We start from the raw sequence: 23,513 nt of genomic DNA on the forward strand, positions 1-23,513 counted from the left end.
CTACTGATCCACTGAGGCAGACATGTAAAAAAACATGAACTAAAGCATATTTCTGTATATAAACAGGACTTGAAATCTTTATCAACAGCTACTTTAGAGGAAATTCTTCAATAAACTGCAACCAAAGGCTCAACTCAGAGGACAAAATCCAACCTGTTATAAATAGTGTGACAGCAAACTTTCTCTTGTGTAAAGTTACAAATAGGAGTAATTATCCACAGGAGCTTTTATACATAATGAAGTTATAATTCGTCCTGTAGAAATTGTACATTTAAGCTATATAGTTCCCGCTGTGATAACTCTGCTATGAATGTCTCTTATTAACTTTTATGCTTTTACAACCCACTATGAGCAAACACTCAGCAACAGTGGGAAGGAAAAACTCCCTTCTTGAAGGAAAAAACCTCTGGTAGAACCAGGAAATCTGTCTAAACTAGTTGGGGGTTAGAGCAACAGATGCAAGTCTTCAGATCATTTGCAGTGTGACTGTCTTTGTGCACACTTTAACCTGATTCAGTTTTCTTATTTGTCAAAATGCACCATGGGTAAAAACAAAACAAAACAAAATAGTAATGAAGGAGAATCCTCAGCAAAGATGAATTAAACAAGTTTTATTTAAGTAAAACACATCTTTATTTTAAAGTCATCAAATAAAGACAGTTTTGATGGAGCTCCTGACCCAGCCCAAGCTCTCTATGAAGACGAGGAAAAACTCCCCAGGGGGCCAGATCGATGGGAAGAAACCTCGGGAAAGCCCATTCAAAGAGAGATCCCCTTTCCTGGGATGGCTGGGGGGGTTACAGGAACTCCAAAAAAGCTAAATTTTTATTTATTTATTTTTAAGATTGACCCATTCTATCTATTCCTGTCCAACAGAAAAAAGAAAGAAAGTTACTACAATGTATCATACTTATATGATAAGGTGTGAATTGTGTGTTTGTGTGTGTTATCTTAGCCAGGGGTGAAGCTGGAGCTCCTCCAGTGTTGGGCGCTTCTCCGGGACTATAGCTAAACATGCGTCCAAGAAATTGCGGCATTCTTGAAAGAAAGAAAAGATGAAAAAGATGAAGATGATAGTTCTAGTGATCCAAGGCATCAGTGAATCTGGAAGTGTGAAGTTTTCTTACCTGTGGACAGACGCTTTTTGATGCTCAGTTTCTTTGTGAGGAACCTCGCGGTACTAAAGTATGTGCATGAAGCGCTTCATACAACACCACTCCCATTTGCCACACCGTGGTGGGTCCACACCTGTAGCAGCTCCTAATGTACCACTCGGGAGGGATGTGAAGAGGAGTGCCTAACAAACAGACACAATTGCAATTTCTTCTAAAACAAAAGACACAAATTGTTCCATCTGTGAAAAGCAGGAGCAGAATATGTTACCATAGAAGATGCGATACAGAGATCGCTGTTTAACAAAGCAGCTCAGTCCAAAGTCAATGATGCGAACACGAGGCACATCTGAGCCGGTCTCAATCAGAATGTTTTGTCCCTTGATGTCCCGATGAAAGATGTGTTTATCCTCAAGTTCCTTTACAGCATCAACTAGTTGCTTCAGAATGACCTGGAAAAGATGAAAAACACAATAATGAGTTCATGCTTTTCTGCCTTGATTGAATGCTGTACAGTCTAAGGTTCTTCCAGTCAACCTACCTTGGCCTTGTCCTCTGTTAAAGTTCTTCCATTTTCTGCTTTGTATTTTTGCAGGTCCACAGCAGGGACAGGTCTCTCCAGCACCAGGATCAGCTCTTTGCCAAGGTCGAACCACTCCAGCAAGGACACAGGTGCAGATATTCCCACTGACCCTTCTGCTTCACTTGCAAGTTTAACCATAATGGCCACTTCCACCGAGAGCTTCTTCCCGCTTTCATCCTGAAATATTACAACAAAGTGGATGATGAGGAACGCCGCATTCAATCCAGTAATGTAAAACTGATTCAAGTGTTGGACGCTTACCGCCACTTTGCAGTAGACTTTATTTTTGGGAATGTGTTTGATGGCAACCTAGAAGACACAGAGCATTGGTGAGCATTTCCTCAGTATGACATAATGAAAGGTGGAAACACAGCAGACGTCTCAGTTTACGATATTATCCATTATCTGCGTTACTGCCTGTCTTACTACCATCATCTGAACACTTACTGGAAAACGATCTTCTATCCGGTAGCCAGCAAACACTGCTCCGCAGCCTCCTTCTCCGAGCTGGTGCTCCTCCGCATATCTGGCTTGGAATTCACCTGAACAGACAAAACAACAAATCTTGTTTTATTACAGCTGTGACACAAATTACTCTCCTCTGTAGCCTAAATGTTCCTTTTGCCCTTCCCCTGAATATAAAACCCAAGCTGCTTGCTACTTACGTTTTTGGTCTGCCACTGATTTTTTGTCCTGGTCCACATTCCTTTTTTTTTCTTGGGTGACTCTCTGTTGTCTCCCGCGGCCTTTCTTTTGCCATTTTTTGCGCACACCTGTTTGTTATTCAAGTCTGGAGATGTGGAAAACACCAAAAGCACATCAGCTCACTGGATGATAGACACAAACACTAAACACTAATATCTTAAACCTAGCAACCACACTTAATCTACCCCCTTATTCAACTAATTAGCCTACCTTTACCAGAGTCCGACAAGGAGGATGCTTGCTCCTTGTCACCGCTCATATGGTGGAGAAGTTTAGCCTTCTTTGCTTTCTTTGTTGTGCCCTCTTCATCTTGCACAACCTTGCGCTTCACTCCTTTGACCACATCTGAGCTGGTGGAAGGACCAGCCTGCTCAGCGACCCTCCTCCTTTTTATTGGGGTCTTCTTTTCAGGACTGGCCTTTCTTTTAGCAGTCCTGCTCTTACAATCTATAAACGACAACAACACAGTGGTGAAAAAGAGTCCCCGACATCAGGACTGGAAGCAGTTTGGCAAAGAATTTGAAATTGCTTTTGCTTAAATTATCACAAGTTTATTCTTGGGATAAAAAAACTGACCAGTGCGAATTGATACTAGGTTTACTAAGTCTTAGATCTTGATGACACTTGTTGGTCTGTTTTTACTGTTGAGTCCAAGAATAAACTTATTACATTATTTTACCAAAAGACCGGTAACCTTTCTTTGATTAGACATCTTGTATTAAAGCTATTTTCAATCAAACATATGATTCAATTGCTCTAAAAATGATTCACACAGTGTCAACATTTCTAGGATTTGGATTTTACCAGGATTTGATTTTGTTATTTTACTTACCTTGATCTCCTGAATCTTTCTTATCGGCTGGAGTGGTAATTTTTCTTGTTTCCTTTTCATTGTAATTTCGGAGAACTTTTAAACTCGAAAATGTAAACCGTAATGAGTTAATATTGAGTTAATATTCCTTCAAATGTGCGCCCTTCAAATGCTTGACTTTTCTAACTGAATTCTGTAAGTGAGCTTTATAAGTAAACTCTGGAAACTACGGCAACACAACATAGAATCTTGCCTTTCAGTGACTTCACTGACTGCCAGTAGTTCAAAGTAGTTTACAGAAAAACACTCTGGCAGACAAAGCCATAATATTTCATATAATTCAATCATTTCATATCAATTCAACAGTTTCTTTCATTATCTTTCATCGTTTGTATAAAGACCTCATGTATGGATGACAGTATGAAGATTTGTGGTTGACCACACACTAATAAACACAGTGTCAGCTACATTGTCATCTGATTTGAAGTATTTATTATTGTACATTTAACTGTCATGGTACTGAGTCTGTGACCCAGTGTTTTGTGTTTGTTCATTTATATTCATTGATTATTCTTATGTATGTTTTTGGTTCTCTTTATTGTTTTCTTCTTGTGTTATATTCTTAGGCTTTAGGTTTCTGTTACTTTGCCTTGCCCCTGTGTCCCACGTGTCATGTCTAGTCATTCTTCTTTCCATGTTCCCCAATTTCTCCCCAGTCAGTCATGTCTCTGTGTCAACTCTGTGTCTTTGTAAAAGTCTCTTGTTTGCTGTTTTACTTTGATAGTCTTGTGTGCTATGTTAGTGTTTTCATGTCTGTGAAGGTTCTCAGTCATCTAGGTCATCGTAGTCTAAGGAGTTTGGAAAGAAAGCGTCTGGACTTGAAGTTGCTTGAAGATGTTTCACCTTCTCGGATGAAAAGAACTTAAACTTTGCTTGAACGTCTTCAAGCAACTTAAAGAAGTCCAGACGTTTTCTTTCTAAGCTCCTTAGACTATGTTAGTGTTTTCAGTTTTCCTTCCCCATGGTCTTGTTGTTTGTGATTTCTCGCAGCTGTGCTCTCATCCTGTGTCTTATTCCCTCATTTATCCCTCTGTGTATTTAAGCCCATTGTTTTCCTCTGTTTGCTGTTGGGTTGTCTGTGTATCATCCATGACAATTAAATTAAATAGCAAATGCAACTACAATTTCAATGAGATTCATTCCTGGCATTCTACTGCGGTGGCTGAAAGTAGACACCAAGCATTATCACTGTAACTGATGTAAATATTGGACTTGGAGGGGATTCATCTGATAGACTGATGCAAACATTACTGTGAGGAAAATTTTGAATCTCCCAATTTTCTTTTTTTCTGAAAGAAAGAAAGTTGGTTACTGTATCACATTTGTATGTGAATTCAGTATGCGTGTGTGTTTGTGTCAGAGAGGAGTTTATCTGAGCCAGGGGTAAAGCAGGAGGTCCTCCAGCATTGGGCACTTCTCCAGGACTTTGTTAAAACTTGTTTTCAAGACGTCTGAAATGAAAGAAGGACAAGAGATATCGAGATGATAATTCCAGTGATCCAAGCGATCACATTGATTTTCTGCAAAATTTTCTTTTTGAGAGTCATTCGGCTGGGCAGGGGTATAACACATCTGCAATGCAGCAACATCTGCTCTCTGGGCCTGTGTGAGAGTGTTATCTCAATGGCGGGAATGAGGATGTTGGAATTTGGCATCTCAGGCACCAACTCATCTCTTTCCTTAACCGGGCTCACTAGAGATTGGTTTCAGCCTCTCTCCATGCTTTAAGGAGGTTGAGTTGATAAATCTGACTGGCCCCTCCCCTGTCTGACCATATCTCTTCATAGTCAACACCAATGTTCTCACCGTGTGACCATGAACGGTCCTTACCACTTGGCAAGTAATTTCGAGCTAGAAGAAGGGAGTAAGACAAGCACTTTATGTCCCTGTTAAAATACAATTACATTTTGTCAAATATCACTAAGCAGTCCTTACCTTTAAATACAGCCTGGTTTCTTTCTCTTTCTTTCTATATCTCTGAGTGAAGTTAGCTCTCATTCTTTTCTCTTCCTGTGAAATACTGCAAGTGGAGCTTTAGCTAGCAACACACTGTGACACAGTTAGTATTTGTTGAGGTGATAGAAATGCTGCATTTGAAATTACCTGCCACAACATTACTCCCTTTTATGTTCACTCCTTTTTTTCTGAAGTACTGCAAATTATGGGCACGCCGATGTTGTTCACAGGACACCAAGAGTAAACGATCGGGAGACTCTTGTCGTCGTTATCGTTCCCCTCGCACGGTTTATTTCTCCGAATTCAGCGTTTTTGCCTCACAACTAAAGCGAGCAGTTTACTTTGTGCACTAACATGGAGTCGAGTCAACCAGCGCCACCTCTGGCCAAGTGCCACAGCCTACAGCCAGATCAACTTGTGACACACATCTGCAGCACGTTTGAATTCGTTTCATGCACAACACATTTGTACCTTTCAATTGTGTCTGTTTGTGCGTCATGCAAATAAACCTTTGAAAAGAATGAAATGATATCATATATTTATTACTGGCCTACATTTGTTCAAAATTCCAAATTATATACACAAAGTCATAGAAATCACCACTCCAATTGGTCATCATGATTTTGATATTCTCTTTTTCCATAACAATGAAATATGCCTTGGACAAATATGACACATCAATATTTCATTAGTGTTGTCACATCACATCCTATAAGCAGGGTCTGCCTGTGTCTTTTCTCTGGAAATTAATATTTCCAGCCAATATAGGCAATCCATCAACATGGCTGGGGAGTTGGTAGTTATATACAGTCTGTATAAGTGTGGTTAATCCAATGAAGATTCGTAAGATGGCAGTTACTGTGAATTCACAGCAGTTACACAGTGATTAGTAATAAACAGAGCCAGTGAGAGTGATTGGATTTAAGAAAGTCAGTGACTCAGGTGTGTCACTTGGTTTGTCATCTGTTTGTGAGACTGGAGGAGACGTAGAAATCTTTTGTTTTAAATCGTAGTTAGGAAGATTCCTGTTTGAAAACAAGCACTTTTTGTGAGAAATGCAAGAAGTACATCTGCAGAAAGCACACAGTTACATTCTGTCCATCATGTGGACAAAATTGAAAATGTTGAGCATTGAAAAACTGAGAACGTTGGGCAAGTTCAACAGAAATGTGTTTGTAATAGGGCTGGGCTATATCATACCGTTCACGGTAATACCGGTGTAATTTTGGGCAACGATAGGAAAATGAAATATCGCGATAGAATATGGGTAAAACGCGCATGCGCAGTGCCTTTGTTTACATATGCACATGGCAGCGATGCAGAATGAGAAGAGCGAAAGTGGATCGTTAAATGAAACGGATGAACCAGAACTGGTTTGTAAAAATGCTGCAACTTCAGTGGTGTGGAACTGGTTTAGCTTTCGTCCGTCAGATACACAACAAAGCACTGTTTTTGGTAGCACATGCTAGCGGGCGTCGTTATTACCGTGTTGTTTGGAAAATACGGCACACTTAAAATCAATCCTTTGATTTTTCTGAAAATCGACAGTGCCCCTTATAATCCCGTGTGCCTTATGTATGAATTCTGGTTGTGTTTACTGACCTCGAAATGATTTTATGTGGAACACGACGCTCGAAAATCTGTCAGATGTTTCAGTAAGACTTTGCTAAGCTACGAAGCTGCACCGCTTGATGGATTGTCAGAGCATTACGGCTATCGTAGGCAGGAGCCTCGCGGAGTGATACGTACTGTGCTTCAACATAATATTACCGTATTGTGTGTGTATAACCTCTTTTTAAGTTTTGTGGATATTATACATGGTTATGCTGAGGATGTGTCGGCCAATTTCCACTGGAAATGCCTTTTGGTTAAACTGTCAGCAAGGAATTTGCATTTGCACTGTTAAATTTTTATATAACTTTAATGCACATAAAAAATAGCTGCTTGTTTAAGTGAAAATACATTGATGAGGTTTTTTGCACTAATAAAGTTGTGGAGTTGTAAAGTATTTTGTCTAGTATCAATTATATCGTCAGTTATATCGTTATTACAAATTTTCAAATGTATATCATGATAAATATTTTTGGTCATATCGCCCTGCTCTAATCTGGACATCACGTTTTCAGTGGGAGAAACCTTTCATCACTTATCCAAGTGACATCTTCAGTCTCAGCTGACTGCAGGTTTCCCCGACCTTTTACATTTGCACATTGACTGAAACTAGCACCACTAGCGAACAATGGCTGTGCGGTCAGTTTCTTTATCATTAATATGGAAATTGTCTTGACAAATGATCTTCAACCACTGAACAAACACCATTAATCAATGGCATTGATGCTTTTTATTATGCCTTTTGATATTTTCATGTTGTGGTGATAGTTATTCTTATATATCTGTATTTTGAGTTTTATTCTCTTATATTAAATCGTGTTGTCAGATGGATGTCGAATTCTTCTCTTTAAGCCAAAAACAACACTGTTTAAGCTGTTGTAACATGTTTGATCAAGATGAGGTAGAGGAAGGGCTGGCCCCTACATTTGGCTCAGTCACAGAGCTGCAGCCAGGAACGAGAAGTCCAGCTTATGAAATGAGTCTCATGTTGTGCATTTTACACATGTTGTTTTTCAGTTTGTGTTCATTGATTTTCAGTTCATTATCAGAGTGAATTTACTTCTTTTGGTTTGTTTTATATTTTCAATTTTTTAATAGTTTCCATATTAGTTTTGTATATATCTTTCTGTTTATTTCATTAGTATAAATTATAATACGTTTGGGGGTTTTTTTTTTTAGATGTAAAAATCTATCAGTTGTTATTGACCTACAGACTTTCTCATCTAGAGCTTTATATTTATAAACATCTAGATAAGCCAATGGTGCCTCATGTTATGTGGACAAAATCAGAGGCTGAATATAATCAAATAAAACATTACTCTGTGAAAAATACCTCCAAAGGACATTTTTCTCATTCTTTTTTTAGTTTACATGTTTTTTCTAGTTGCTTGTTTTCCATCCCTCTCATTTTCGGAGTATTTTGGAACTATTCCACTCACAAAGGAGCCAAAGCACCTGATATCAGACAGATCTTATGGATTCATTAAATACCATCAAATCTGCAGCAACTGTGCTGCTGATGCTATCATGCTGGTATGAACCAATATCTGTGAGTCATGTTTCCAGCACCTTGATGGATCTACGCCATGAAGAACCTGGTACTAGCAAAGTGTACCTAATAAAGTGTAAAAAAGTGAAAGACATGGACAGCTTACTTTGTCAGCCAAAAGCAGAAGTTGCTAAAAGAGATGTGTGTGACAGAGTTAAGAAACAACTTGCTCTGTGACTGTAACACGGTAGTATTTCTCTGTCTACAATCGCTTAAAGCTCAACAAGACTGTAAGGATGGCAGACGAAGAAGTCAACTATGCCTCAGTCACATTCAACACTAAGAAACTATCCCGATCACAAGGTAACTTAAGCTTTTCAAATACACTGCAAGAAGAGAAGAACAGTGCAAATTTACACAATACCAATGTTTTATACTGGTGTTTTCTGTAGTAATAGAGGCTAGGAAAACAAAACAACTTATGGAAATCAGGTCCAAGTTAGATGTTAAGCTAACTATCCCAAATGTTTTGCACCAGAATATTGAGATGATTCATTCAGATGCCCAAGCTATCAGAATACTGATAGCTTGGGCATCTGACTTTGAGGCATCCTGGTTGTGATGGTGGCTGATGAGGGGGAGGTCTATCTGCTTGGATCGCTTCCAAAACCACAACCCCGCCCCACTCCCTAAACATAGACTAAATGGGAGAAAATTTATAGCTAGATGTATTTAATTAAATAAATAAATAAAAAGTGTGATAAATCGTTAAGAATGAGTGTGCCTTCTGTGAACTTTACCAGTTGTAATCCACTGGAATTTTCAATATTATTTCATCCGTCCATCCATCTCTTCAACTACTTATGTAACGCAGACTAGTTGCATTTCCATGATGTTTAACTTCAGATACTTTTACTACAGCTACACTGAGCAGAAAGCTGTTAAATACAAATAATAAAAAGAGCATTAGAAGGAATTTGACTGCAAAATAAAGGTTCAATATTTCAATACACCACCTACCACTTCAAGATACAATAACTGATGTGAGCTATGCTGGAGGGGCTGTGGACTGGTTGGGAACTTTACAAATATATTTTGTGAATGTCCAGGGCTGGTTGAAAAAATAAAAGATTAAACAGAAATAAATGTTGGAGCCAGAACTGAAGAATGATTTATTAATTATTATCAGTCAAAGGTTTGGACGCAGCTTCTCATTTAATGGTTTTTCATTATTTTTACTACTTTATACATTGTGATACATGCTGAAGACATCAAATGTATGAAGCATGTAGCATATGGAATTATGAAGCAAAGAAAAAATTGGTAAATAAGTCTAAACATGTCATATATTTTTGATTCTCAAAGGAGCCACCCTTTGCTTTGTTGGCAGCACTGCAAACCTTTGGCCTTCTCTCAATGAGCTTCATGATCCCCTGCAATAGTTTTCTCTTCACAGGTGTGCCTTGTAAGGGTTCATTTGTACTTAAGAAATAAAAGTCAATCAGTCCTGAAAAGTCCTTGTTCAAACTTTGAATGTGTCCCGAAGTGCACTTGCAAAAACCATCAAGCGGTATGATGAACTGCCTCACATGAGGTCCTCCCCAGGAAAGGAAGACCAAGAATCACCTCTCTTGACAAAAAACATCCAAAGTCACCAGCCTCGGAAATCACAAGTTAACAGCACCTCAGATTAGAGCCCAGATAAATGCCACACAAAGTTCCAGTAGCACACACATCTCTACATCCACTGTTCAGAGGACACAATGTGAATCAGGCCTTTATGGTCAAATAGAAACACAAAGAATGGACATTAGACCAGTGGAAACCTGTGATTTGGTCTGGTGAGTCCAAATTGAGGTTGTGATGGTGTAGGGTTGCTTTGTTGGCTACACTGTTGGAGATTTATTCAAAATTGAAGCCACACTGGACCAGCATGGCTATCACAGCATCCTGTAGCTACATGACATCACATCCGGTTTGCGTTTAGTTGGAGCATCATTTATTTTTCAACAGAGCATTGACCCCAAACACACCTCCAGGCTGTGTAAGGACTATTTGACCAAGAAGGAGAGCGATGGAGTGCTGCACCAGATGCATGGTCTCCAGAGTCACCTGACCTAAACCCAACCGAGATGGTTCCGGATGAGATGGACTGCAGAGTGAAGCAAAAGGGCCAACAATTGCTCAGCATCTCTGGGAATTGCTTCAAGACTGCTGGAAGTCCATTTCAGGTGACGACCTCATGAAGTTCATTGAGAGAATGGCAAGACTGTGCAAAGCAGTAATCAAAGCACAGGGTGGCTATTTAAAGGATCAACGATATTAAACATTTTTGAGTTATTTCACACTTTTTTGTTTACTAGATAATTCCATATGTGTTCATTCATAGTTTGGATTCCTTCAGTTAGAATCTACAATGTAAATAATCATGAAAATAAAGAAAGATCATAAAATGGTTGGTAATGTATATTTATACACATATCTATATGAACATCTTCTGCTGCATTTATCTTTTTTGTTGTATGAATGAATAAAAGAAAGTTAAAAGAACTACTAAATAGGCACTATAAATTCCTATATTCTGATCATTTGTGAATATTAATAAATCTTTAAACCTTTCAGTTAAAAAAGAGGAGGAAACCATTTATGATGACGTGAAAGTGAAACATAAAACAACGGAACAAACTCCTGACACAAACAGTGAGTAATAAAAAGAAAACACAAATCCACCTGTAATCATGTCTAAAACTTTTACTACAAGATGTGGTGATGAGTACTAATCAGCCTCTGTGCCTTACAAAGGGGAGATGAGCAGAAAGCCTTTCCTAAACAGATTGTATGATTAGAAACAAAGCATCCCGAGTTAACTCCTAAATTCATTTACAAGTGTATTCATGCTATTATCATTCCTGTTCATAAGGGTTGATAGGAGAGTACACCCTATAAAGGTTTTCATTGTAAAAGACAGGGGAGAGCAGGCCCTATATTGTGCCAAAAAAAAAAAAAAAACCAAACTTAAAAATATGGTTCAGTGTGCCGTTTTAAAATACGCGGTTCACTTCGCTGTTTCGCGGATTTTTTGTGTGTGTGTGCAATTTTGCATGCTTTTTTTCGTACAGTGCATTGTGTTCTGCGTCCTGATTGGCTGTAGACCACTGTAAATCAATCTCCGCCGTGCCGTGTCTCCTGTACAGTACAGAATGCGTTCAGCTTGTCAAATTTACATAAATCTTCGATCGCTAGCAGTGTGACTCTGAAGTGCTGTACTGTATAAGTTTTCTCTCCAACAAACACAACAATGTTAACGAAACGGTTTGCACCGTCAAAGGCACCTGCGGCTTGGTTTCATTCTATAATAGGCTACTGGACTTATTTTTCTACCAGTTTGAACTTTGAGAATGTTTAAACAAGAGAGAAAAGTGTAAAAATGTTCATGCGTGTCTGAGAAAAGTGGATAAAGTGTGTAGTGAGGGGTTTTACAGCCGTAAAACACCTATAATAATTGTAAAAAATAAAGTTGGCTACTTGGTTTCAGCTGCCATGATTTCACTTATCGCGGGTTATTTTTAGAACGTAAATCCCGCGATAACCGAGGGACCGACCACTGTAAAGGAGTTTTCTGTATTAATTTTCCAAGTTTTTCTCTCTTATTTTTTAACCACACATTGAATTTTACCATTTACCATTTATAGAAATGTCTGTTTAAAACTGGATTATTTATTGGCAGAAAATTATTTATTTACTTTAAAAAAAACTGTGTGTAAATGTGCATTTTAGAGACTATATGAGGCTTGAGCAGTGCAAGATTAAACAAAATACTTATTTTTTCAGATTTTTTTCTCTGGAAATGTATGCAACTTTTAATAACCAATAAACAATAATGACACTCATTAAGCAATGAATGTAAAGTAAGTAAAGCAATATATTTTTGTCTTGTAGACTTCTCGATTGATGAGAGATCAGGCAGTAGACGTCATCACTATCAGCAGTTGGCCTGTTGTTTGGGCACATTTTGTGTCATTTTGGTGTTGGGCATCATAGCAGTCACAGTATACCGTAAGTATGAAAAAGATCAGTCTACACATGCACTCACTTTAGAGCTGAGGCAGATTTTAAATAAAAGCACTTTTTATGAATTAACAGTCATACTTATACTAATTTCTGTTTGTATTTGTAAAAGGAAAAAAGGTCATTTCTGGAAAAAGCTAATTACTGAAAAGAAAAATGCAAAAGATACATTTTGATGAATACACTTTTGACTACATGTAATATTTTTGTGATTAGTTTTTTATCTTTAGAGTCAACCTTCCACAAAAAAAGATGCAACACTGAAATGATTTCACACAAAATCTGTGTATATGTGATTTGAGATACAATAATAAGCAATATTCTATAATAACAGTGAATGCAGCCAAAGTGTTTTTTAAGACAATCCATAAGAAAAAAACATGTATGATGCGACCTAACATGAGACTCTACTATGTTAGAAAAATAGGTGATGAACCTGACTGCAGAAAACCACAGCCTTAGAGAGAAAAGTGAGCAGTTGGAGGCTCAGAATAAGGAGCTGGAGACAGAGAAGGAAAATCTAACAGAACAAATACGTGATATAATGATATCATGGAACGAGCTCAATATTAGTCGAGCTCAGTGGAGCATTGATGCCTACTGTCCCAAAGAAAATAGCAGTATGTTCCAAATATGGACAAAAATACCAAATTTAACATAGATATGCAGTGATGTTTATTAACTGAGCTCTATCCTTGCAGACAGAAAATGTAACCCTTGTCAGGAGGGATGGGATCATGTTGAGTCCAGCTGCTATGCAACAAATGATGCTGACAGTAATCAATGGAAAACCTGGGAAGCAGCTCGAAAAGACTGCAGAGGAAAGAGTTCAGATTTGGTTGTTGTGATTAATGAAGAAGAAATGGTAAAGAAAACTGAGAAAACTGTGGGAGTTTTTATTATAGACTTCATTAAATAAAAATATATTTTCTTAAGATCGAACGCTTTCTCAGAGCAAAGTGTTTAAATATCTCTGACAACTTTCTCTCTGTCCTCAGAAAACTGTCAGTGAAAAGAGCTGGAAATATAATGAAAACAAAGGATACTGGATTGGTCTGAGAGTTGAAGATGGGAAATGGAAATGGCTGGATGGAAGAAATATGACTAATAGGTAAGAGACACTTTGAATCAATATAAATTAAAAATATTTCCCAAATCTGTGATAAATCAATTACAGTGTACCAGTGTCCATTAGCCTTGAGCAGATTTGTTACTTTCCTCAGCTCCTGGATCGACCAGCGTCCTTCTGATGGTCACTGTGCAATCTCTGTTCAAAACCAAGGATTTAAATCAGTGAGCTGTAATGAGAAGAACCGATGGATCTGCAAAAAGAAAGCTTTGTCTGTTTGAATACTGCAGTAAAAATATCATGACTCCCTGCTGGTAACTGATGCCCTCAGGGGTTGGTGCATTGGTGGTTCTTGGTGTCCAGGGCTGGGCGCTCATGTATGCACCGGCTCACTCCCGGTGGCTACTTGGCGGGGCCCGATGCCTGTCGCTCGGTCAGGCCTCTTCCGGGGCAAAGGGGGCCCTCGGGCCTCCGGCCTCGGGGCCTGCAACTCGGTTCACTCTGGCACAGCTGGCTGCCGGCAGAGCCGGCGGGCACGCCGGTGCAGCCCCCTCTGGCTTCTGCTCCGTGGCTACTGGGTGACCCCCTCGTCTGGGGATCTCCTCAGCCCTTCCCAGGAAGGTGGCACGGATGCCCCTCCGGTGGTACTCCTTGGGCTCTCGCACTCTGGGTCCTCTGGATGTCTGGAGCCTGGATCTCCTCCATGCCTGCTTCATGCCCTGGGGGACGGGGCTATGGGCCTCCACACCCTCTAGCAGACCGTTACATGGGAAAACCTTTTGTATACAAGCGCGTTGATCCACACAGGTGTGCACACGGGTGTTCACTGTTCGTAGACATAAACTACACCTTTCTTAGCTGCTACTTCAAAGCACATTGTGCGCTGTCTGTCCTGCGTGCTGCACAACAACTTTCAATATTTAGTATTTACTGCTGTTCACACTCAGCTAGATTAACGTGATGGTGTTGTGTTTAGTATGTTGCTTTGTTTTTGTTTGGGTTTTTTTGCTTGTCTTCTCTTCTTTTTCTCTCAACAGGTGATCCAGGAGATTTTTTTTTTTTTCTTTCTCTTTGTCTTTGTAAGTGCCCTTTCTCACTGTCCCTTTTCCCTTCTGTTTTTTTTCTTTTCCTTCCTCTCTTTCTTTCTCCCTTTCCTATCCCCCAGTCATGTCTGTCCCATCTGTAACAACTGAAAATAAAATAAATAATAACAACAAAGTTCGATCAAATGGACCAATACGGCAATGCCATGATGATCCATTTGGCAAAATAAATCCATTTGGTATCCTTGTTGGTCTTCAGACAACAATTCTGACGGCTTAAGAACCAAATGGGACAGATAAAAAAAAATATCATGACTGGTGGAGATTCTAAATACAAAAAAACAATGATATTACTATTAATTAAATCTTTAAATAGAATTTAAAAAAAGGAGTTTAATTAAAACATGTAGACACAAAAAAAGTTTAACAAAACTGTACTGATTTTGTTTGACCAGCAGAGGGCGCTGCATTACTTCCTATCAAAGACAGTGGTTGTCTAAAGTATCTGTAGTCTGCCATTTCTATATTTAAGTGACAATTATTGTTGTAAAAAAAATAATCAACCAACCAACCAAAGAAACAAACAAACAAAATTATAATAGTACTGTTGCTGTTGCTCAATGGCAGATCTTGACAGTGTGACTGATGATGGAAGTCTAAATGTAGTGCCGGCTCTCGTCCTTCCTCATCTGAATGTTGTTCTTAACTTGATTAAAACCATCCGTTCATCCATTCTCTGCCGCTTATCCTTTTCACGGTCGCAGGGAGGCTGGAGCCTATCCCAGCTGTCTTGAGGCGAGAGGCAGGGTACACCCTGGACAGGTCGCCAGTCTGTGCAGGACTAACACATGGACAACCATTTGCACTCACATTCACACCTATGGGCAATTTAGAGTTTCCATTAACCTATCCCCACTAACTGCATGTCTTTGGACTACTGGAGGAAGCTGGAGTACCCGGAGCGAACCCACACCATCATGGGGAGAACTTGCAAACTCCACACAGAAAGACCCCGGCCTGATGTGGAACTGAACTCAGGACCTTCTTGCTGTGAGGCAACAGTGCTAACATGTTGGATGATGAACACAGGTCAAAAGGGTCAACACACTACCAGTCCAGTCTCCTTGAGGCTTCCACAAAATTCAGACAGAATCCACACATTCCCAAATCCAAACTAGAATCACCTCACTACTCCGTGTCAGGCAATCTCCACACAAACCTGGTCACAGGGACAGACAGGTAAGAATTTCTTAGCAAACAGTTTTCACAGCAACAAGAACAGGAGCCAGACTTCGCTAAGTGTTTCACTTGGTGATATCTGATCTTCTGTTACTTTCTGTCCCGTCTGTAACAACTGAAAATAGAATAAATAAATAATAACAACAAGGTCAATCAAATGGACCAATGAGGCAAGGCAGAGATGGTCCACTTGGTAAAATAATTCCGTTGGGCTTCTCTCTTTGCCTTCAGACAATAATTCTGATGGCAAAAGAACCAAACGGGACAGGCAGCAAAAAACAAAACAAACAAACAAAAAAAAACTTATCAAACCCAAAGCAAAGGCTCAGTTGTTAAAGAAGTTAAAGAACTATTTGTGACAGATAAGAAACATGTACAACATTATTTTAGTTTCTTAACCACACAGAGGCAGTTCATCATCAGACACTAGAAAATCACCTGTCCATGGACCTGCACACAGAGCAAACTGGTAATAATGTATTAGCATTATATTGTATCTTTATTTCAGACATATACAGAAAAAACAATATCTAGAAGTACACATATTTGCATTTCTATTGAATCCCACTTTTCATTGTTAGGTTAGGTTCCCATCATTACTTACCCCACACAATAAACAAGGAATGAAGGAAATATATATAATTTGGATGCAATTTAGCATAGTTATACATACAATGGGTCATCAACTTGATCAGTTTCATATTCTTCCAAAAGCAGTTTTCCAAACATCTTTATGAACTGACTAATGCTTGAACATTGCTGTAGGTCCACAGGAAAACTGTTCCACAGTTTTACCCCACAAATGGTAATACAAAAGGTTTTAACCTTTGTCCGTGCTTTAAGAGTCTTCAGATTAAATTTTCCCCTCAATTCATAGTCCCCTTCTCTGTCAAAAAACATCCTCTGTACATTTCCTGGTAACATAGTGTATCTGGCTTTGTACATAATTTTTGCAGTTTTATATTTTATAAGATTCATAAACTTCAAAATGTTTAATTTCAAGAACATAATGTTAGTGTGGCCTCTAAATCCTGCTTTAGTAATCATCCTGATTGCTTTTTTCTGAATTTTACATAATGGTGGAAGTGAAGTTTTGTATGTATTTCCCCAGATTTCAGTATTCAGTATTTCACAGTATTCCAAATATGGCAGTATAAGTGAACAGTAAAGTACCCACAGTGATTTGGAAGGCAAAAAATGTTTAGCTTTACTCAGTACAGAGATGCTTCTTGACAGTTTAGCTTGTATATGCTTTATGTGAGGTTTCCAGCAGATTTTGTTGTCTATTATCACACCCAGAAATTTTGTATGAGAAACTTGCTCTACTTCAACATTATTTATCAACAATTTTGCTCCAGCATCTTTTTTACAATTTCCAAATAACATAAATGTAGTTTTATTCAAATTTAGTGATAACTTGTTTCTGTCAAACCACGTTTTCAGTTTAATCATTTCTTGTGTGACAATTTCCAAAAGCTGCTGTGAATTATTTCCAGCACAAAAAATATTTGTATCATCTGCAAATAAAATAACCTGTAATATATCAGATGTTTTACATATATCATTGATGTACAGGATAAACAGTTTTGGTCCCAATACTGATCCCTGTGGAACTCCACAAACAATGTCCAGGCAATCTGATTGATATTCACCAAGCTTCACAAATTGTTGCCTGTCTCTCAAATAACTCCTGATCCACTCTAGCACCACTCCTCTAATGCCATAGTGCTCCAGTTTATCAAGTAATATTTAATGATTAATTGTGTCAAAAGCTTTTTTTAGGTCAATGAAAACACCAACTGTGCATTGTCTTTGATCTATATTATTGGTGATATTTTCAATAAGTTCAATTAATGCCATGGATGTTGATCGGTTTGGTCTGAAACCATAGTGACTGTCCATTATTATTTTATGTTTATCTATAAATTTGTCAAGTCTATTAATGAAAACTTTTTCCAGTATTTTTGAAAATTGTGAAAGTAGAGAAACAGGCCTGTAATTTGTGAATTGGTGTCTATCCCCATTTTTAAACAGTGGTATTACTTTAGCTGTTTTATGGTTTATGTTTATGTTATGTTATTTTATATTTCTCCCTTCATTATTCCCTTGTGGAGTTACCCTCTATTCACTAGAGATCCAGTGTCTATGGCTCGGGGATGTTTTAAAATCATGATGATAGCACACTAAAAAGACCTTGTGACTGATCAGCAGATATCATAAGTGTATAAACTGATTAAACAAGCATGAGGCCTTCACTTCTACCTTTTCATGTTTCTAAGGTCTCTTCATGCTGGTTTTCATCTTTGCTTTTTGTTGTTGATTTTGTGTTTGTACCTTAATACCTAAATATTAAAGATCATATGTATGTCCTCATTACAACAGGCAATTGTGTTGGTGTGTGGGACGTAGGTTTATATGTTTATATTGTTAAATGGACAATGTGTTTCAGATAATTTTATGGAGAAACACAAAAGTAATGTGCTCAGTGTAATACATTACTTTTTTGAGTAATGACCCCAACACCCTTCACCACAAAGAAGGGAAATTCCTCCAACACAAACCCAAACATAAACATAACAGAAGGAATCAAATCACTGAATGATATCAAAGATGGAATAGGAATCGATAAATTCTTGTCCAGTCTGATCCCTACTCATGATGTCATGATTGATTCATATGATAAACTTTAAATTTCACCTCTAAACTCTTTCAAATCTGTCTTTTCCTCAAGATAATATTGGACAATTACCTTAAATGCAATAGTTTTGTAAATTTTAATAATCTAAAAAAAAAACAGTGTTCAAATATGTAAAAGTGGAGTTTTGGCCAAAAAACAGAATTAAACCAGCAAGACGTATGCTGGCAGACCGTGTGAAGGTTGAAGTGGGACCCAAAAGAAACAGAACTTGATATCAACTAAGAGTGGGGTGCTTATTAGAAAGTGGGGAGCAACATACAAATGAAAGAACAACCAAACTAAACACTGGGAACAGGAAACCTGAAACCTGGTACTGGGACATGGGCATGGAGTACATTAGCTTGATGCATGACAAACAGATAACCTGACAACAAACAAAGGGAAACTAATACAATATATACACGGAAGGTAACTAGGGAATGTGCAACGGGAAGGAAACACCTGGACCTAATCTTACATAAGGAGACAGCGAGGAAGCAAAACTGAATAAACTAAACGCAGGACATGGGACTATCAAAATAAAACAGCAAGTACGAAAAATACGGAGACGAGTCCCCTTTCCATTAGTACCTACTTGGATCGACTCGGCTGGTTTTCCATTACAATCTGGTACTACCTTTTTTTTCTTTTTTCTTTTTATAACAATATTGTTATTATTGTTTTCGTTTTCACAAATAATCCATAATTACATACATAATATAGTGTACAGTTCACAGCAATAAAAAAACAAACAAAAAACAAACAAACAAACCAAAAACTAAACACAAAGATCAGCTCTATGTAAAAAAAAAGAAAAAAGAAAAAAATACAATACAGTACAATACCTGTGGTCCCAATAGTAATATGCAGCTTGAACACTCAAGAGAATCCTTGTAGCATAATATTAGAGACATCAGGTTCCACACCTTTAAGAATTGGTCTGTTTTTGAGTGTAGTGCACATGTAAGATATTCCAATGGCACTAGATCCAACACTACTCATTGCCAGCCTTTAATAGTTTGTGCTTTTTCATTAATCCACTGCAGTCGAATATTCTTCCCCGTCACATAGGTGAGAATACAATACAACCTCCTATTATTCTTGGATATTAAACGGCTGGCTGGGGAGGCCCAGTATGAGCGATGCAGAGTCCATCTCCAATTCACAGCCCAAAATCTTCTCCATTTCAGAAAACATATTAGACCAATATCCTTGCAATTTCAATCATGACCAAAAGCAGTGAGTTAGGGTACCAATTTCTGTTTTGCATTTAAGGCACATGGGTGAAAGGGTAGGATTGTATTGATGTCTGCAGTATGTCGATATGTACATTCTGTGTATAATTTTTAACTGTATTGCTTTGGTACGATTACAGACTAAGATTGATTTGGCATAACTCCTGACATTTTTCCACTCTTCATCATCAATTATTATACCTAATTCCTTTTCCGATGTGTCTTTAAGCCTATGTGAAATCACTGAGGTGCGAGATATAAAGCCTTATAAAATATCTTCACAGGAACCTCTTTATCTTTTAAAAATAATAATAAAAGAAATCCTCCATTAATTCCAGTGCATCAACTGGTTGTTCAGATGCATATAATCGGCAGTAAAATTCTTTGAAGGTGTTATTCATGGTTTTACTATCATATACGCGATCACTCTGAGCATCACAAATAGCTGTAATAACTTATGTTTCTGATCTGTTTTTGGTAAGATATGCCAAGTATTTTCCAAGTTTGTTTCCATGTTCATAAAATCTTTGTCTAGTAAACTTAAGGTTAATCTCCTCATCTTGCGTAAAAAGGCTATCTAAGGTTGATCTGACTGCAGCTATCACTTGCAGTAAGGCAGGAGTGGGGGAGTCAGCATAAGTCCTTCCTTTTGTTTTAAGTGCAGTCATTAAAAGATTCTTCTTCCTCAATTTCTGCCGCCACTTACTTGTTGAGTAAGAAATAAGAATCCTTCTAGTGTACGCTTTAATAGTTTCCCACCATAGAGCGGAGTCATTTATCGACTGCAGGTTGATGGACAAATAAATATCTAAACTCAGTGTTAAAATTGGATACAAATGTATAATCCCTTAAAATAGTTGTATTAGCTGTATTTAACCTCCAATATTCTGCTCTATTTACCATACCTTTAAGAGAAAGATCCAGCACCACATTGGCATGGTCTGAAATTACAATACTACCAGTTTGGTAAATGGACTGATTCTTATATAGCGCTTTTTACTCTCCTGGAATACAAAGCGCTCTCTACAACACACCACATACACACCCATTCACACAAGCACTATTATCTATGCTTTCTAGCTTTCATTCATCTGATGGATGAGCAAGTCAGGGTTAGTATCTTGCCCAAGGATATTCGGCATGCAAACTGGGGGAGCCAGGGATCGAACCACCAACCTTCTGATCAGCAGCTGACCTGCTCTACCTCCTGAGCTACAGCACTCAGTTTTCACACGATAAGTGCAATGATAGCCCTGATTTTACTAAAAAATTAATCAATCCTAGTATGCCATTTGTGTGGTGCAGAGAAAAACGTGTATACTTTATCTAAAGGGTGTTTTATTCTCCATACATCCACAAATCCTAAATCTTCACAGATAGATTTAAGTGCCTTAGCTTGTGGTGAAAGAGGCAGAGGCTAGTGGGGGAACCTGTCAATAAGAGGATTCAGTATTCAATTGAAATCTCCCCCCACTATAGAAATGTCAGAGTGGATCTCAGCAAAGTCTGTAAATACTGTGGTCATAAAATCAGACAGATGGGCGGGGGGGTAGTAAACATTCAATATAGAAATAACCGCACCTAATAATATTCCCTTGACTATAATGTACCTTCCATGCTTGTCCTTAACACACTCTATATATTTAAAAAGAGAGTTTTTTTCCTCACAAGGATTGCCACCCCTCTACTTCTTGAGGCAAATGAGGAGAAAAATACCTGTCCAACTCCACCTTGCTGTAATTTAAGGTGTTCTACGTCATCTAAATGTGTTTCTTGTAAAAGTGCAATAACAACATGTTCTTTTTTCAAAAAAGGTGAGTATTTTTCTCCTTTTAATAGGATTATGGACCCCTCTTAGATTCCATGTACACAAATCCGGTAGTACCTAACGTGTTGACATCGTAGCAGTGTCCAAGCATCCTGCTACATAATTATTATGCGACATGAACTCTACAAAAAAGGTAGCTGTCGAGACAAGTAATAAGTTGCTGCTCGTTCTGTGGCTTTTCATCAGACTTTTCCCCATTGCTGGGTTTCAAAAATGGCAGTTTCAATTTTTGTGAATAAGATGCTCTCATGACTCATCAAGTGACACTACTGAACAGCCAATTGGTGGCATGTAGTATGATGACATCACATTTAGCACCTGCTCAGATCACTTGGAACCCAGGTCAAGCAGGTACTAAAAAAGTACCTGGTGCCAGGTACTATGACCTAATGGAAAACCCTGAAAACCGTGGCGAACTGTGCCGAGTCGATCCGAATAGTTACTAGTGGAAAACGCAAGCTTAACACTGAGACCAGAGGGAAACAGACAGGGAACATGGAACAGGGAGACAATAGTACTAAACAAGAAATGTGAAACACAGGGAAGGCACAGTGAGAGAAAACTAAAATATAACATAGTGAGAAAACAATTAAGAGAACCAAAACCACAAAGGACACTAAATCGAGGAATATTGATAAAACCCAAAATGACAGCACTTAAACATCAAAATTACACTTCAGAGATGCCTACTTTACAAGTCTTTTTTGATAAATCTTACTTTTACAAGAAGGAAGAAATTCTAAGAGGTTATCAGAAGTTAATTAAACTTAATTATGGTTAATTGAACTATTTTGCCTTGTCTGTATAAAAAATACAGATATTTTTTATGTTTATGAAGGTTCACAATTAATAGTTATAAGAGAAGTTCTACTGTGCACAGAATATGACTGCTGACACCAGCATTTAGGACAACACAGAGTACGATCTAAAGTAGCACTTGGCTGTTTTTCATTTGTGTCGCTGAAACAGGTTTCTTAAGTCCAGAGCTGTTTGTATACTGAGTTTCTGTTCCCTGTTATGATGCTGGGTAGTGTGTTACTTCACATCAAAGAAGGCTGCTGTCTAAAGTATCAGTATTTTGGTATTTTTGTGGTGTTATATATCTGTATTTGACCGTATTCTTAGCTTTACTGGGTTATATTAAATCATTTATTGGCACACCATGTCAATATGGATTGAAACCTGTGAGGAATGTTTCCTGAATACTAAGAAGATTTATTCTGAGGGCAAAAATGGGTCCAACCTGGTACTAGCATCATAAAGTGCTAGGTGTATAAAAGAACACACAGTGTAAAGTTCAAACATGCTGCAGGACAACTTATTTTTTTCAGCTAAAAGCAGAAGTTGTCAAAAGTAAAACATATGACAGAGTCAAAAACAACAGTCAAGAACTTCATATTATATTCATATCTGTGACTTTAACACTTTGTATTTCTCAGAATACCAAAACGTCCAAAAAGCTTTTTCAGGGATCCTGGCTCATTGAGTCAGTATTTTCAGTTTTGCCCATTTTCCTGTTTCATGTTTTGTCATGTTAGCCTCGATCTGTTCCGTTCCACTTCCTGTGTGTGATTAGTCAGATTCAGTTCAGCTGTGTTCTCACCTGTCTCTCATCATCTGGCTGAGGACCATGGCCTCAGATTTGGAGGTGCTGATTCTCATTCCCACCACTTCAAATGAAGCCAACAGAACCACCTCATCTGCAAAAAGCAGAGATGAGATTCTGACACCACCCAAGTGAAAGCCTTCCACCACTTGGCTACACCTAAAAATTCTGTCCATAAAAATTATCAACAGTCCAAATAAAGTCCAACAACAAAACACAGCTTAGGTTCAGATCCAGGAGGCCGTTCCTCCAAATCATGCCCCGCCAAGTCTCACTGTCATTGCTCACATGACTGTTGAAGTCTCCCAGTAGGATAACAGAGTCCCCAGGTGGAGCACCCTCAAATACTCCCCCAGGGACTCCAAGAAGGCTGGGTACTCTGAACCGTCATTTGGCGCATAAGCGCAGATGACAGTCAGGA

General features: G+C 38.3%; 2 protein-coding genes and 1 long non-coding RNA gene across 3 annotated transcripts; 1 reads left to right on the plus strand and 2 right to left on the minus strand.

Annotated features, from left to right (window-relative positions):
- Positions 1-596: 596 nt before the first annotated feature.
- Positions 597-2,485, minus strand: LOC109200524 (serine/threonine-protein kinase pim-2-like). The gene is made up of 7 exons (XM_025904777.1): positions 2,361-2,485; positions 2,143-2,237; positions 1,957-2,004; positions 1,654-1,872; positions 1,384-1,564; positions 1,128-1,297; positions 597-1,038 (listed from the first exon to the last, which is right to left on the minus strand). Exons 4-6 carry the CDS (start codon positions 1,831-1,833, stop codon positions 1,152-1,154), a joined length of 507 nt encoding a protein of 168 aa, XP_025760562.1. The 5' UTR covers positions 1,834-1,872; positions 1,957-2,004; positions 2,143-2,237; positions 2,361-2,485; the 3' UTR covers positions 597-1,038; positions 1,128-1,151.
- A 2,112-nt stretch (positions 2,486-4,597) lies between these two features.
- On the minus strand, positions 4,598-5,672 carry LOC112845361 (uncharacterized). Its single transcript, XR_003218177.1, has 3 exons — positions 5,375-5,672; positions 5,207-5,291; positions 4,598-4,722 (listed from the first exon to the last, which is right to left on the minus strand). It is a non-coding gene; the product is annotated as an uncharacterized LOC112845361 (long non-coding RNA).
- A 2,927-nt stretch (positions 5,673-8,599) lies between these two features.
- Positions 8,600-13,759, plus strand: LOC112845359 (C-type lectin domain family 17, member A-like). The gene is made up of 6 exons (XM_025904776.1): positions 8,600-8,690; positions 10,950-11,027; positions 12,267-12,383; positions 13,097-13,260; positions 13,394-13,506; positions 13,619-13,759. Exons 1-6 carry the CDS (start codon positions 8,624-8,626, stop codon positions 13,743-13,745), a joined length of 666 nt encoding a protein of 221 aa, XP_025760561.1. The 5' UTR covers positions 8,600-8,623; the 3' UTR covers positions 13,746-13,759.
- The last annotated feature ends 9,754 nt before the right edge of the window (positions 13,760-23,513 follow it).

The sequence above is a fragment of the Oreochromis niloticus genome, unplaced genomic scaffold (genome assembly GCF_001858045.2).
Source record: "Oreochromis niloticus isolate F11D_XX unplaced genomic scaffold, O_niloticus_UMD_NMBU tig00007008_pilon, whole genome shotgun sequence".
Lineage (NCBI taxonomy): Eukaryota > Metazoa > Chordata > Actinopteri > Cichliformes > Cichlidae > Oreochromis > Oreochromis niloticus.

What these genes read in the sequence shown, in the direction of transcription:
- LOC112845359 (XM_025904776.1), top strand. Translation starts at nt 8,624, where the DNA reads ATGGCAGACGAAGAAGTCAACTATGCCTCAGTCACATTCAACACTAAG. An exon ending in GAAACTATCCCGATCACAAG is followed by an intron (nt 8,691 to 10,949) that starts GTAACTTAAGCT and finishes TAAACCTTTCAG; the next exon opens with TTAAAAAAGAGGAGGAAACC. An exon ending in GGAAGAAATATGACTAATAG is followed by an intron (nt 13,507 to 13,618) that starts GTAAGAGACACT and finishes TACTTTCCTCAG; the next exon opens with CTCCTGGATCGACCAGCGTC.
- LOC109200524 (XM_025904777.1), bottom strand. Translation starts at nt 1,833, where the DNA reads ATGGTTAAACTTGCAAGTGAAGCAGAAGGGTCAGTGGGAATATCTGCA. An exon ending in TAACAGAGGACAAGGCCAAG is followed by an intron (nt 1,565 to 1,653) that starts GTAGGTTGACTG and finishes CATCTTTTCCAG; the next exon opens with GTCATTCTGAAGCAACTAGT. An exon ending in TCTGTATCGCATCTTCTATG is followed by an intron (nt 1,298 to 1,383) that starts GTAACATATTCT and finishes TCTGTTTGTTAG; the next exon opens with GCACTCCTCTTCACATCCCT.